Source organism: Jaculus jaculus, chromosome 5 (genome assembly GCF_020740685.1).
Source record: "Jaculus jaculus isolate mJacJac1 chromosome 5, mJacJac1.mat.Y.cur, whole genome shotgun sequence".
NCBI classification, from domain to species: Eukaryota; Metazoa; Chordata; class Mammalia; order Rodentia; family Dipodidae; genus Jaculus; species Jaculus jaculus.
Genome location: NC_059106.1, coordinates 10,892,260 through 10,908,634, shown reverse-complemented (window position 1 = coordinate 10,908,634; position 16,375 = coordinate 10,892,260). Strand labels below are relative to the sequence as shown.

The window sequence follows — 16,375 nt, the reverse complement described above, 5'->3', positions numbered from 1 at the left end:
ATGCATATAAGGCAGAAAATGCATGGGTTCATGTAATACATGTGGAATTGGTATTTGGTACACGGGAATTATTTAGTAAATATGAGTTTAGTGACGAGATAAATGACCTTCACTTTCGAAACTCACTGAAGGAAGAGTAGCCTGTGGACAGACGTGCGCAGGACAATTTCTGAGGGACACGGAGTGTAGCACACAGAAACACCCTGGTTGTAACAAAGGCTTACGCTGTAAGTGTTGGATGTATTAGAATAAATGAATAAGAAATTGCATAAACTATAAAACACGTCAATTGGAAATCTCATTTAAACCACACTCTTTTTTTTTTAAATTTTTTTATTTATTTATTTTGAGAGCGACAGACACAGAGAGAAAGACAGATAGAGGGAGAGAGAGAGAATGGGTGCGCCAGGGCTTCCAGCCTCTGCAAACGAACTCCAGACGCGTGCGCCCCCTTGTGCATCTGGCTAACGTGGGACCTGGGGAACCGAGCCTCGAACCGGGGTCCTTAGGCTTCACAGGCAAGCGCTTAACCGCTAAGCCATCTCTCCAGCCCTAAACCACACTCTTAAAGAACATCAGTGACGAGTCGCAAATCTGTAGCCCCACGAGCTCTCCTTTGCGCCTTAGCAAATCTCGTCTGTGCGCTGCAGATGGCCTGGTGCGCGTGCGTGCGTGTGTGGTAGACGCGACTCGATGTGCCTTTCACTTTTGTCAGCACATGCGTAGTGTTAGAAATCAAGGAGAACAAGTTGTAATGAAAAGCAGCAGATGCCTGTCAACTCTGTCCCCCCAGCTTGAATCCTCCACTCCAGGACAAGAACTTTTTCCTCTTTAGATAAGGGTTCTGATTTACCATAATCCATCTAAATGAAGACATTGTGCCTTGGGCCACATCCAGTGATCTTCTTATCTATTAGCTTCCCCTCAGTGAAAGGAGTTCTCTTGGACTTTGGCTGGTTTCCCAGTTGTCAGAGAAAACTGTCTTCCTGTGTCAGGCTCCAAAGGGCCAGGTGGCATCAGTGAAATCATGTTCTCAGCATGGATCTGGTATCTCTGCTCTAAGGCGGGAGAAGGCAGAGTGGGCCCAGTGAGGCCCACCAGGGCCAGCAGTGGGGACAAGGTCTCCAGCAGGACTCAAGGTCAGCTGATGTGCTGGCCAGTTTCTGTCACTGTAACAAAATGCCCAAGATAATCTTCACCTCTTAAACAGAAAAAATTTTATTATGTTCCACTGTTTTATTATTTCTAAATTAATTGATGTATTTGTTTTTATGCATGGGTGTGTGTATATATGTGTGGGCATGTGCATATGTGTTTTCATGTGTATGCCGGTACACATGTGTGTATGCCTGTGGAAAGCAGAGGACAAACTCAGGTGTGGTCCTCAGAAATGCCATCCACCTCCTATGAGATGGGTCTCTTGCTGGCCTGGAGCTCACCACGCAGGTTAGGTTGGCTGGTCAGTGAGCTCAGAATCCTTCCTGTCTCCACCTTCCATCTCGTGCCAGAGACCGTGCAGAATATGTGGGAGGCAGAGGAGAACGCTCTTGAGGAAGCAGGGTGCTCTAGTCAGGAGTTCATCCTGACTCTGCCAGGCAGGCCGTCCCATGGCAGGGCCACCTCTCCCGACTGTTCCACAAGATGTTCTCATTAGCTAACTTCTTAGCCAATCCTGGCACGATGGCCTCCCCTTTCCTGGATTGCCACTGTGGAGAAAGGGGCAGTGTCACACAAGAGGATTCCAGGCATAGAAGGAGCCACAAGAAACCTCCATTAGAAAGAGCTGTGGTAGGGCTAGAGAGATGGCTTAGCAGTTAAGGCATTTGCTTGCAAAGCCAAAGGACCTCGGTTCAATTCCCCAGGACCCACATAAGCCAGATCCAGGTAGTGCAAGTATCTGGAGTTCGTTTGCAGTGGCTGTAGGCCCTGGTGCACCCATTCTCTCACTCTGCCTCTTCCTCTTTCAATCTTTCAAATAAATAAATAAAATTTTTTTAAAAAGGAGAAAGAGCTATGGTAATGGAGAGATGTCTTAGTGATTAAGAAGCTTGCCTGCAAAGCCTAATGACCCAGGTTTGATTCCCCAGTATCCACATATGCCAGATACACAAGGTGACACATGCAGCTGGAGTTCCTTTGCAGTGGCTAGAGGCCCTGGCATGCCCATTCTCATCTCCCCTCTCTATCTATCTGCCTCTTTCTTAAATAAATAAATAAAGAAAGAAATAAAACATTTCCAAAGATATTTTGAGGCTGGAAAGATGGCTCAGCAGTTGAGGTGCTTGTCTACAAAGCCTAAGGACTAGAATTCAGTTTCCAGTACTCACATAAAAGCGGATGCACTAAGCAGCACATCTACCTGGAGCTTGTTAGCAGTAACAGGAAGCCCTGGCATGCCCATACTCTCTCTATGTCTGCCTCTTTTTTCTTTTTCTCAAATAAAGAAAATAATTTTAAAAAGAGAGAGAGAGAGAGAGAAAGAGCTGTGGGGGAAAGACAAGTCAAGGTGAGGAACTTTTGAGTTCATCCTGAGCAGTGTGCAAGGGCTTTTAGCAGCAGGGTGATGGGATTTCGCCTTCTTTGGAAGTAGGCTTGTAGAGCATAAGCAGTGACAGACATGAGTGCCATTGTGAAGGACTTTCCAGCCTTAGCCTGAGCCCAGAGGGAGAGATGTCAGTGAGCAATGACAAGCGACACTGAATCCCAGGCGTGTTCATCCTCCCAGCAGGATCTCTCCACATAGATGCTTCAAACCTGACCAGGACTGTCTGATCTGAGATGTCCCCACATAGAAATAGACATGGCCCACTATAGAGCAGAAAGCCCTCAATCCCTGTAACTGCAACCCCAACTCAAGATTTGGGCGGGGAGATTGTCCTCCTAAACCTAAGTCATCGTGGGGAGGGTTTTGATTAATTTTTAATTACTGAGAAAGACTATTGTACTCTCATAAGCATCTAAATAAAACACAACCTGAAACCCTTAAAGAAAATTTAAAGCTTTGTGTTGTAATGCATCGTCTGTTAGCTTGTAAATGGCATCATTAGTTTGCATTGTGTTGCTCAGGGGTCTAATATTCCAGAGGAAAGAGAAAGAAGAGCCCTCCAGCACTGTCTTTTTACGGTCTCTTTGCATATTTAGGACATTACAGAGAGGCCATTATAAAATGCAATTGCACGAATTTTCTTTTTAAGTTTACTAAGTGTGACTGTAGAGACAATTTGGGGACTTAGGAGACATTTATCATGTTACAGCATTTTCAAGCTTTCTTCCTTTTAATCAACATTCCATGGTTTCCCATAAAAGAAAGGTTTGTTGGGCTGGAGAGATGGCTTAGTGGCTAAGGTGCTTGCCTGCGAAGCCTAAGAACTCATGTTCAAATCTCCGGATGCCATGTAGCCAGACGCACCCTGATGAAAGCATGCAATGTCGCACATGCACACAAGGGGGCGCACGTGTCTGGAGTTCATTCACAGTAGACTGAAGGTCCTGTGTATCCATTTCTCTCTCTCTCTCTCTCTCTCTCTCTCTCTCTCTCTCTCTCTCTCTCAATAAGAATAATTTTAAAAAAATGTTTAAAAAGAAATGATTGTTAAGAATTCAGATAGGTGCTGGAGAGATGGCTTAGAGGTTAAGCGCTTGCCTGTCAAAACTAAGGATCCCAGTTCGAGGCTCAGTTCCCCAGGACCCACATTAGCCAGATACACAAGGGGTGCACACTTCTGGAGGTCCTTTGCAGTGGCTAGAGGCCCTGGCATGCCCATTCTCTATCTATCTATCGCCCTCTTTCTCTGTCTGTTGCTCTCAAATAAATAAATAAAAAAAAAAATAAAAAAAATAAAGAATTCAGATAGGACTTGGGTTTTGTTTAGCATTTTTGTGCATTATTGGTCGCCTTTCTGTGCTCCTCCCTTTTGCTCCCATGTATGAACGTAGCGCCTGAGTTCCAGTGCCTGGAGCTTGGAGGATCTCCACAAATGTTACTGAGGACGGTAGGATTCTAAGATGGAAGAATTAAAGTGAAATCCATTCCCCATCAGCAACACTGTAAAGAGATCTTAGCCTTGCAGCCTGGGAGCGGGACATCTCAGGTCTGATTCTGGGCTGTTATTCCCGTAGGCACACTACCTCTCCCCGCACATCCTTCTCCTTGACTAGGAACAGGGAAGCCCAGCCTCGGGACAAATCTTTCCCCCAAATGTTTTCTTCTTCACATTCCACATGCACACCTGTTCCTCCTGGTGGGTATCTCATGAATGCTGTGTGCTCGCTCCTCTGGGCCTCCCATGAGATTTAAAACCCCTCAGTGGAAGTCCAAGATGGCTTTGATATCATATTTACATGTTGGCCATGGTCAAGTTCATTTCCTTCCTTCCTTCCTTCCTTCCTTTCTTTCTTTCTGAGGCAAGCCCAACAGACTTTTTTTTTTTTTAATGAGAGAGAGAGAGAGAGAGAATGAATTGGCGTGCCAGGGCCTCTAACCACTGCAAAGTCCAGATACATGCACCACCTTGTGTGCATGTGCAACCCTGCTCACTTGCATTGCTTTGTGCATGTAGCTTACATGGGACCTGGAGAGTCAAGCATGGGTCCTTAGCCTTCATAGGCAAACGCCTTAACCACTAAGCAATCTCTCTAGCCCAGGTTCATTTTCTTTGTGGTGTTCAGGAAGTTCAGGAAAGATGAGGTATGCAGTCCCACCTGAATTCTCACACAGTATTGCGTTTGTGTTATGTATGTGTGTCAAAGGTTCTGAATACAATAGTAAAGGTTTTGCAACTTAAGTGTGAATGAGTTCAGGTCCAGTTCTCTAGATCTTTTTCCTTCAGAAATGTGGCGCACTGTGTTTTCATGGATGTCACCTGGCTTTGCTTCTGCTTGGAGACTCGGTTTACATCTCCTAAGGATCCAGGCATTAGCCATCCTTATCCACGTCTGCGTGATCTGCCCCATGGGATGCACCTCTTACAACGTCACCTCTTACACAGTCAGGTGACAGAAAGGTTCTGGGTTAGTTTCTTTTCTGTGACAGAATGCCTGACAAAAATTATTTACGGGAGTGTGGTAATTGAATGAGAAGGTATGTTCCCCATAGCCTAAGGTATTTTTGATTAAGCTTGCAACTTAAATCTGTAGTAGCCTACTGGAGGGTGCATCGTGGGGGGCAGATATTAAGTCCAGCCCTAAAGAGTACTCAGAGCAATTGAGCTGCGTCTCTTGGTGTTTTCCAGCTGTTTGATGGTGTCTTTCTGCTATCAGCCTACAGAAATGAGCCAGTTTCTTCTGCCACTGATGGTGCTTCCCCGGGCTTCTGTAAGCCTGAAATAAACCCTTTCCTTGCCTAAGCTCTTTCTAATCAGATGTTAGTCTAGCAATGAGAAGATAAATGCTACAGTTAAACTGGTACCAGAAGTGGGGTCATTGCTACGATGAATCTGACTGTGCATTTTGAACGTTTAGAACTTGTGTGCTGGAGGAATGGGGAAGGATTTGGTACTTTGGACTGGAAGAGCCTGCCAGTGCTGTAAGCCATGCTTTATGGGTTATTGTATTGAGAGTTTGAAAATCTAAATGCAAAGAGAACTATGGATGGTGAAGGCTTATTTATGATCTTTTCAAGGGGAAAGAAAGAACTTTGTTGGAACTGGGCTACTGGCAAAAAGACTGGCTGCAATCTTCCACCCATACCTAGAGAATTTGATCAAAGTTGAATTTAAGGGCTGGAGAGGTGTCTTAGTGGTTAAGGTGCTTGCGTGCAAAGCCACAGAACCAAGGTTCTGATCACCAGGACCCACATAAGCTAGATGCACAAGATGGCACTTGCATTTGAAGTTTGTTTGCAGCAGTTGGTATGCCCATTCTCTCTATATATCTATCAATCTCTCTCTGTCTCTCTCCTTCTCTGCCCCCTTCCCTGTGTCATAAATAAATAAAACAATATTTTTAAAAGTTGAGTTTAGTGCTGGAAAGATAGCTTAGTGGTTAAGGTACTTGCCTGTAAAGCTTCAACACTCAAGTTCTAATATCTAGGTCCCATGTAAGCCAGATACAGTGATGCAGGCACTCCATGTCACACATTCACACAAGGGAGTGCATACGTCTGGACTTTGTTTGCAGCAGCTAAAGGCCCTGAAGTGCCCATTCTCTCTCTCTCAAAAAAAAAAGAGCTTAAATATAATGGACTGGTGTGCTTGGCAGAAAGTAAAGAATAGAAAAATAAAAGCTTAGTGGTTTATCATAGGAAAGATTTAAGCAAGTTTGAAGTTATTGGCATAGAGACTGATTTTAGGTTACTGAAGCTGCAATTATCAGGTTGATTGGGACCATCAAGGGTGGGCACACTGCTTTGCACTGGGACAATGGAATAAATAAGGGTGAAATCCACCCATGGAAGGCTTGAATGAGTAAGAATACAAATTCCTTTGCAAGAAGGTGGTTTGAAGGGAGAATTCTGAAGAAGTAGGCTGCTCTTCATGGTCAAGGTTTATTCCCCCCCCCCCCCCAGATCTGCAAATTTGGCTATATAGCACTCTTAGTACTGGTTTGAGAACATGAAAAATGCAAGGAAGTGTGTCATGAAGTGCAACATGGTTTGTTTTTTGAAATGGTCTCTGAGAAAAATGAAGCAGGGTTGCATTCTCTGTAGAGACCCAGTCAGGCCATTGTATGAGGGAAAGCCAGAGCCTCTGCAGCGTGGAGAACAGGGTTGGCATCCTGTGTTGGAGACATAGTAAGAGTGTTGTACAGGGCTGGAGAGATGGCTCAGCGGTTAAGCGCTTGCCTGTGAAGCCTAAGAACCCCGGTTCGAGGCTCGGTTCCCCAGGTCCCACGTTAGCCAGATGCACAAGGGGGTGCACGCATCTGGAGTTCGTTTGCAGAGGCTGGAAGCCCTGGTGTGCCCATTCTCTCTCTCTTCCTCTATCTGTCTTTCTCTCTGTGTCTGTCACTCTCAAATAAATAAATTAATTAAAAAAATATTTAAAAAAAAAAGAGTGTTGTACAGAGCTGTGAAGATGAACTACGGTTTACAGTGTGGGCCTGAAGGTGTTTTGGATGTGCCAGGACTGTGGAATGGCTGCTATGGAGAGCTGCTCAGTTAGTCCAGCTAGAGAGGCGGAATTGGAATGCAGAGACGTAATCACTGGTTATGGGTGTTGGACTGGAACTGCAGATGTTTGGTGTTTACTTGCTGCTATTACTCCCTTGGTCCAGGGTCTCATTGTTATGCCTTTTTATAATGGAAATGTTTACTTTGTGACATTACATGTTGGAAGCATGCAACTTGTATTTGATTTGTACAGGGCTACATATGAAGAGACAGTCTTTAATCTCGGATGAAATTTTGGGATTTTTGAACTGTATTAAAGTTGATAAAGGCTGCGGGGGGCCAGGGAAGGAATGTGATGGTTTGAATGTGAAGGTGTGTCCCCAATAGCTTAAGGTATTTAGGATTAAGCTTGCCACTTAAGTCTCCAGCAGCCTGCTGGGGAGTGTGTCCCTGGAGTTGGATCTTACTTCCAGCTTCAAAGTGTGTTCGGAGCAGGAGGAGCTCTGGCTAGTTTGTGCTGGCTGTCGGTAGTGTCTCTCGGCTATGATCTGTGGAAGTGAACCTGTGCCTTCTACCTTTGGTGGTTTTTCCTTAGAATTTGTAAGCCTGAAATAAAACTTTTCTCCCATAAGCTGTTCCTGGTCAAATGTTTGTCCAACATGCTCACACACATGCACACACACACGCACATGCATGCATGCACACACATGTTTGCACACACATGTGCACACACATATATTTGATGGTTAGATGCTCACTGAACAAATAATGTCACTCCCAAATAATTTCATGGGTGATAAATTCAGAGCTTAGTGGTGACTTCCATTTTAATTGAAATTCATTGCTTTATGATTCTTGGATGAATAAACTGAAATTCTTATGAAGACCTGGTGTTTGTTATCATGAACTACAGTAAATCCTTGCTGAATATAATAGGAAGACATCCCCTCCCCCATCTCACATCAGACCTATCTGTACCCTCTGGAAAATATCCCTTTCTAAAAACAAATATGACAACTTTTGAAAATCCGCCACATGCCCCCCTGGCCAGATGGTTTCCAGCAATTCCACAGCATTGAGCCACCCAATCATTCCCTAATGCAAATGTGTTTCTAACACCATTGTGGATAAGATGGGTTTAGATCTCTTTCTGTTTACTGTTTTTTCCTCCAGGAATCTAGCCAAGGTTGTCATGTTTCTCTGAATTGGTGACAAATGTTGATGGGACTCTGAAAATGTATTTTCTTCTAAGCAAGCTGAATTGCTTTTGGTGTGATGGCCTCAATCGGACACTGTTGATCTCTTGTAAATTGAGAAATCAGAATAAGAGCTAATGTCATGTAGAAAGAAAATCTAACTGTAACCGATTGTATCATGTGTGAAACCCAAAGCAGAAATATTGTTTAATATGATATAGATGATAAAGTTAGGCAACTTTCTCTTTCCGTAGTCAAGAAAGAGACCCTGGGACTAGGGAGAGGGCTGTGCAAGCATGAGGACCCAAGCCTGATCCTTAGAACCTAGGTTTAAAAAAGAAAAGCCGTGTATACTGACATATGTTCTTCTAATGCTAGGGAGGCAGAGACAGGTGCATCCCTGTGGCTCCCTGGCCAGCCAGGCTAGTCTAACTGGTGAGTTCAAGACCACGAGAGAACTGGTCTCAAGAAAAGTGCTTGAGCTGAGCAGGATGGCGCACGCCTTTAATCCCAGTACTTGGCAGGCTGAGGTAGGAGGACGGCCATGACATGAGACAGGCAAGTCTGGGCTGTGGAGTGAGGTCCAGGTCAACCTGGACCCTGCTTCACGATATAAAACAACAACAGAAGGCAGACTGCTGCTGAGGAATGACCTCTGACCTACACACATGCATACACATACATGTGTTCGAGCACATGCACGCACTCAGGCACATATATGAGCATGCATACATACACATGTGCACATAGGAAAAGCATTTACTGCCAGGCCTGGTGATATGTGCCTATAACTGCAGCCTTGGGAGGTGGAAGCAGAAGGGTTAGCAGTTCATGGACAGCCTCAGCCACACAGCTAAGGGAAGGACAGCCCGAGCTGTGTGCAATGTGGCCTCAGGACAATAGCAGAAGCAAGTCTAAAGGACTGTTTCTTTCTTAAAAGTCCATCTGTGTTCAATTTAAATGCCCAGGATTTCCCCAACCGTGAGCAACCATAAGACAGTGGCCAGCATTTATTGGCCCCCCTCCATGCTGGTCGTTCTGCTGGAAAGTTCTGGGTCTACATGAAGCAGCAAGCAAGACAGAATACTGGCCCTTGGCAATCTCGGACTCATGAGGAACTGGTATATTTTTATTTATGTGTATGTGTGGTGTGCATGCATGCTCATGTGTGTCGCACATGCATGTGGAGGCCAGAGATCGATGCCAGGGGTCTTCTCCCATTGTTCTCCACTTTATTGTTTGAGGCAGCGTAGCAGTCACTTTCTCATTGCTGGGAAACAAGGCTGCACCAGAAGCATCTTGTGGGGGGAAATGACTTATTTCAGACTTACAGTTTCCAGGGAAGCTTCACCATGGCGGGGGACAAGCATCGCAGGAGCCAGAAGCTGGCTCACCTCTTCATACACCAGTGGCAGGGAGACAGCAGTGAGCACCAGCTTCTCAGCACCCAGGAGGCTGGAGTCAAGTCCATCCCCAGTCCCAGAGACTCAGCCTGCAGCAGGGCTTCCCCTGCTGGACACTAAGTAGAGAGCGTAAACACAAACACTTGAGTCTGTGGGAGTCACTTCTGTTCACACTATCCCAGACAGGATCTCATGCTGAACCTACAGCTCACTGATTTTGCTAGAGTAGCCAGAGAGGGAGCCTTAGAGATTCCTTGTCTCTGCCTCCTCAGAGTTGGGATCATAAGTGCACACCACCAGCATTTTTTATATGGCAGCTGGGGTCCAACCTCAGGCCGTCACTCTTAGGCAGCAAGCACTTTACCACCTAAGCTATCGCCCAGCCCATGGTTAATATTGAAAGGAACCATTACTCTGTGGCAGGTACTAAACACATAAAACTGAGTGTGTAAAGACATGGTGTGGAGTGGTAGTGTGCTTTGGAATTCGAACAAATACGTTAAGAAATCCCGGCTTAGTGTTGAGCAGATGCCTAGTGGGTACTAGCTATGACAGTGAAGCAGTGCACCAAGCCAGCTCGGTGGTGGGGTCCACCTGGGAGCAGTAAGGGACGCACGCTGGCAGAGGGTTCACAGAAGTCCTACTAGCAGCAGCCTGTGTCCCGTCTCCAGTAGCTGACGATTCCAATGGCTGTTTGCTACTTCTCTCACCCCCGTGACCACATTCCTGCAAGAAGGGACTGAGGGCAGGATTAATTTGAGCGAACTAGATGTGTATGGTCAACCACTGAGCTACAGACCCGGCCGTTTTTGCTTTTTGTTTATTTATTTATTTATTTGAGAGCAACAGACACAGAGAGAAAGACAGAGAGAGGGAGAGAGAGAGAATGGGCGCGCCAGGGCTTCCAGCCTCTGCAAACGAACTCCAGACGCGTGCGCCCCCTTGTGCCTCTGGCTAACGTGGGACCTGGGGAACCGAGCCTCGAACCGGGGTCCTTAGGCTTCACAGGCAAGCGCTTAACCGCTAAGCCATCTCTCCAGCCCCGTTTTTGCTTTTTAAATTCCAAAACAGGATTTTACTAAATTGCCCAGTCTGGTCTTGAATTCGCGATCCTCCTGCCTCAGCCTTCCCCAGTACCTGGGATTATAGACGTGTGCTTCAAAGCCTAGTAATGATTTTTTTTCTCTTAAACATGGACTAAAAAACTAAAGAGATGGGGCCCACAGTTCCTGTGCACATCTTCCTGGTGGTTTGTACAGTCGAGTACTTTTCAGATGTTTACCGACCATTAGGATGCACAATGACGTAGTTGTGGGAGTGTCACCTGGAAAGTTGACTTTAGACAATGTTTGCCATTGTCTACTGACACTTCTTGTATGTATGTCTACTAGCCAAACACTTCCACAGATGTGTACTCAGCCATCCACACATATTCACCTAAAGATGTGCACAGGAATATTCGTCACACATCTTCATAATAGCATGAACTAAATGCTCATTACTGAATGTGGAAAATGTATAGTTCACACTATAGATTTCTACACCACAAAGAGAAGGAAAGGACTTAACTAGAGGCACACGTGGAACTGTGGGCAAGTCACAGAAACAGGTCAAGTGAAAGCCACAAATGAAGTGGCGATATTTGGAGCTGGACAGTGGCCACCTAGAGGAGCAGGAATGGTCAGAAGGCTTCAACGATGTTTCCTGAGCCATGAGCTAAATTCTCATGGAATTTAGACTCCAGAAAGGTGAACAGAAAATAGATAAACGCAAATAAGATGTCAGATGGGGGCTGGAGAGATGGTGTAGTAGTTAAGGTGTTTGCCTGCAAAGCCTAAGGACCCAGGCTCGATTCCCCAGAACTCACATAAGCCGGATGTACAAGGTGGCTCTGCATCTGGAGTTCATTTTCAGTGGCTGGAGGCCCTGGTATGCACATGCTCTGTCTGAATCGCTCTCTATATATCTCTCTGCTTGCAAATAAATACATGGAATATTTTTTTAAGTTAAAAAAAAACATGGAAGGATGAGAACAGGCAGGGATTATGAGGAGGAGGAAGCAGTTAGCCAGGTGTGACACTCCCAGAGCCTGAACAAGATGAGAATAGAAAGTGACCATGGGATTTCACAATGTGGAGGTCATGATGACCGTCATCAAGCAGCTTCTTGTTTCTCACAACATTCTGAACTAATTCAGAAGCAAATGAGTTGAAGCTATAGAGAAAGGTGACACAGGCAATTTTTAGAAAAGCAAAAAAAAGAAACGAGAGACACCTTGAGTGAAACCCAGGTTGGTCTGACTGCAAACTTCAGCTCTTTTTTTATTTTTCCCAAGGTAGGGTCTCACTTTAGCCCAGGCTGACCTGGAATTCACTATGGAGTCTCAGGGTGGCCTTGAACTCACGGCAATCTGCCTACCTCTGCCTCCCGAGTGCTGGGATTAAAGGCGTGCGCCACCACGCCCGGCTACTAGACTTCAGCTCTTAGTACACGCTGTGTACGAGCAGAAACATAGCGTGAGCTCCTAGTGCCAGGGTGTGGGGTGAGGTCGGCATTCTCTCAGCTGCGTATGTTTCCAGAGACTTGACTGGATTTAACCATGAAAGAGACCAAGGTTCAGGGAACATCACGGAAGCTGGGGCAGAAAGAACGTAGGAACCAGAGAATGGGAAAGAGCTCTGTGGAACGCTGTCTTTCCAACATGACATGGCTGCTGCTCTCATGAAGTCTTAATAGTGGTGGTTTTCTGCATAAGACTGGGCCTGTCAACACCCTGTCATGAATCTGGAGTGGGGGAGCTTTTGAGTTCCCACCCATCCTGGAGGAGTTATTGGGATTTAATGGTTTCCAGGAGAGGGGAGTCATGTTTGCAGTGGTGTAGGCACCAGCAAGTTGCCTATGCTCTGGGAAATGACCCCTTGCCTACACTCATGTAAGCTACACTAGTTAAATTCAGTGGATTCAAGAAACCAAAATGACATGAAAATAGAAAGGGTACTAGTTGGGAAGAAGGAAGGATTTAGTGGAAGTGAGATAAGAGAAATTAAAGGGGTGAATGTGATCAAAATATGTATGTATAAAGTTGTTAATAAAATAAAATTGTGTATATATATGTGTGCGTGTGTGTGTGTGTGTGTGTGTGAGAGAGAGAGAGAGAGAGAGAGAGAGGGAAGGAGGGAAGGAGGGAAGGAGGGAGGGGGAGAGAGAACAGAAACCAGCTACAGCCTCAGAAGCCTTCTAGGGCAGGGACGGGGTGCCGCTCAGTAAGAGAGCACTTGCCTTGCGTGTGTGAAGCCCCGAGTTCCTTCCCCAGCATGGCAAAACATGTCACCTTGAAAAAGGATTTCCTGGGGTGCTTCTCCAGTTTTTATCTTGCACGCTTCTCCCTTACAATGATAACAGGTGTCCTATGATAGCTCTTTTCTCTGGTCAATGACAAGCCTGAAACCATGGGCTGCTGGCCTGTTACTGAGTACTACCATCCAAAGGCTGGGCAGGAGCTGGGCGGGGCACTGTGGCCTGCAGGGAGCGGTGGCATGCCATGCCATGCCCGCTCAGTGAGTCCTCATCAGCTCTGATTAAATGGGATGGTGCTTGTTACTATTGTACTTAAGGGAAAATACCATGGTTGGAACCTGTTCTAAGTGGCTTTTGTATTTCTTTCAGACGTCGCCCATTTAATGTGGTTTGAAAGACTCTATGTTTGGCTTCAGTGTTTTGAGAAGTATATCTTGTATCCAGCCATAATTCTGAACGCCCTCACCATTGATGCCTTCTCAGTAAGCAATTACCGGAGACTCGGTACCCAGTAAGTGGATGATGGCTTATTCTCTTAATGGTTTTGGATAACAGTGTTTTCAGATTTGAGTGAGTTTTCTCTTGAGCAGGCTGCAGAGGAAAACAACACGTCCTCCATATGTACTGGCCGTGTGAAAGGAGGGTGGTTTTCACCTCACGTGCAGAGTAGGCAGTGACCGTGGAGTGGCCGCGATGCACACAGAGTGGGGTGTTGTGGGTAAATGTCGGGAGCTATGAAGACCTTCCAGCAGAAGATGAGTCGGCACGGCTAACCCAACAGCAGGAGCCCCGTGTGAGCGTGGATTCCCAGAGTTCTTAGCGCCGCACTCGCAGCCCTATGAAGTGCTTTGTGTCATGTTGTCTGGTGAATAAATACTCTATAGCTCTGTGCGCGGAGGAGGGGACTGAGCTTTCGCACTGCTCCCTGCATTTGTCAGGAGGGAAGCATCGTCATTTACAAACGGGAGCACAAGGGACTCCATGCTGTCAGGATGCTTGTGGTTTTGCAGAGCATTAACAACGCACAGCCGAGTCACTAGTGTCATATATGAAAATTAATTCTGAATTTACAAATGGAAATCTACTTAATTTGCATATTTGTCTTTCTGACAAAAGGTGGAAGTTGATGGTCAAATACATTATTAGAGCCTGGGGGGGTATAAAAGACTTCTTGCTGGGATTGCTCTCTTGTCACGTTGCTTACACACGATGTCTCCAGGTTACCTCTAATTCATAATCCCAAGCTTATTAATTCAGACCTGCTGTCTCGCTTGGGGTATGATGAAGACACAATTAGTATTTGCCACTGACTGAGTGTGTCGGTGTGGGACTCTGAGCAGATTGAGAGTGCCACAGAGCAAACCCTAAATGACTCTGTGCAGCCTCTTTCTTGTTGCAGGGACAGGATCCCTGGCCACAAGCAGCATAAAAGCAAGGAAAGGGCTTCTTCCAGCTTACAGTTCTAGGGGACGTTTCCTCCTGGCAGAGGAAACATGGCAGAGCAGAGAGCTGGGCGTCACATCTTGTTGCATCAGTGAGCTTTGAACACCCGGTGGGTCTGGGTTCGTGAACCTGAAGGCCACCCCCAGTGACCTGCCCATGTGCTCCTCCCGCTGGGGATTCCGTGGGAGGCCTAATCACACGCACATGAGTTTGTATGGGGACAATACAGATGGGGACCCGTCTGTACTGGACGCTGGTCTTCCCTCCAGTCTGTGTCTGCTTTAGTGGGCACAGCGTGACAATTCTATGCTCTTTGGCAGTGAGGAAGGTTGGGAATGTGGCCCATTCAGTAAGTTGCTTGCCATGGGAACATGAGGACCCGTGTTCTGATCTAGCACCCATATAAATGCTGGGGAGATGTGGTGGCCAATCTGTAACCCCAGGGCTTGGCAGAAAGTGAGGATCCCCTAGAGCAAGCTGGCTAGACTAGCCAGACTGGCAGCTATAGGTTCAAGTTACAGCTGCTGAAGAGTGATTGAAGATGTCCAGCATTGACCACTGGCCTCCTCACACACATGCGTATATGAGCATGCACACCTGTACAAACACATGTACACATTTGTGCATGCATTTACACACACACACACGTCAAAAATTAGAGCTGAATTCTACAGCCCTCGGTACTTTGACTCTTTAGACCCAAGGAAGAATCTAGATAAAAAGCAAAGGTCAGGTCACTGGCCCATCGTGTGGCAGAGATGAGGCTGTTCCATGGAGATTTTCATGTGCCTCTTTCTGGGGTCCAGGATACCTCTGGAACTCAGCCTTGATGACCCTGTGACCACCTCTTGACTAAGACAGAGGCTGAGCAAGGAATAGAAGCCAGAGTGTCAATGCAGGGACAGTGCAGCCTTCGGTTACCCACTACAGGGTGACAGCTGTCCCCATGCAGCTTCACGACAATGACTTTGAGTTGAACTTGAAAGTTGAGAATCATCAGCTGAAGAAGACAGGTGAAGGGATGGAGCTCCGCAGCCCCAGCCGCGAGCAGGGAGTCCAGTCAGAGGTTACATCCTCTCCATCTGCTAGGATTCTTTTCAGACACTATGGTAAAAAGAAGTCCCTCATCAGCTGAATGTCCTCAGCTCCCAGAGACCCCAACAGCATTCTTCTTCTCAGATTCCAAAGCAGAGAAGTCTTTTCTATTCCAGACGCACCCATGTGAAGAAGCAGGACAAACCAGGTCAGGAATCCAGGCACCCCATGCGACCAGCCTCTCCCAGTCCAGCATCACCTTGAGACCTTCTTGGGACTGTGAGCGTGGTCCCTCCTGCCCACCCTCAGCATCACATGGCATCTCATTCAGCTTGCAGCACCAGCCCCCGCCCCCAGCAAACATTAGGACAGCTTTTGGATGTTGGAGTAGAGGGCAGTCAATTCATGAGTGGCCGGGCAGTAAGTTTATGAGTTGGTGAACTGTGACATCGTGTTAGGGATTCATAATTCCCTAGGTCTATATGGATGTGCTGCATCTGTCTCATGTTGGTCATTGGTCCCTGGTTGCTACCCAAGCTTCTGTAAAACTTTCTCTAAGCACACAATGATTGCTGTGTCATTAGCAATGACCATCATCAAACCGTGAACACAGGTCTTGGAAGGCTCCTGTTATTGTTACTAGTCATCATTAGTAAGCGTAAATGAACCTTCCATTGAGGCACAGCCAAAGAAAACAGAAAGTTAAGACTTGACCCTCATCTAGATGATGCCTCAAAAGATCTCTGGCCAGGCTTTAGCCATCCACAGGGAGTTGGGAACTTGGGAAGCTGGCAGAGGCAGCTGGACCAGGTCACATTTTCATGTCATATTGTCCCCATGGCATCAGTGGCTCTCAGAAAGAGGTAAACTGGGTACCAGGCAGTGTTCAGTCTCACTGTAGAATGGGAAGACTTCTCCATCCAGCCCAAGACTGTATGCAGTCAAGGGTAAGG

The 16,375-nt window shown here is 46.4% G+C and overlaps 1 protein-coding gene across 10 annotated transcripts in view; it reads left to right on the top strand.

Moving 5' to 3' along the window:
- The window catches only part of Pcnx2 (pecanex 2), a 200,038-nt gene that overhangs the window by 94,207 nt on the left and 89,456 nt on the right, over window positions 1–16,375 (top strand). For all 10 annotated transcript variants that reach the window (XM_045150737.1, XM_004659700.2, XM_045150741.1 and 7 more), the window contains one exon: window positions 13,314–13,455. In XM_045150737.1, the coding sequence (XP_045006672.1) occupies window positions 13,314–13,455 (142 nt within the window). The remainder of the gene's footprint in view (window positions 1–13,313; window positions 13,456–16,375) is intronic.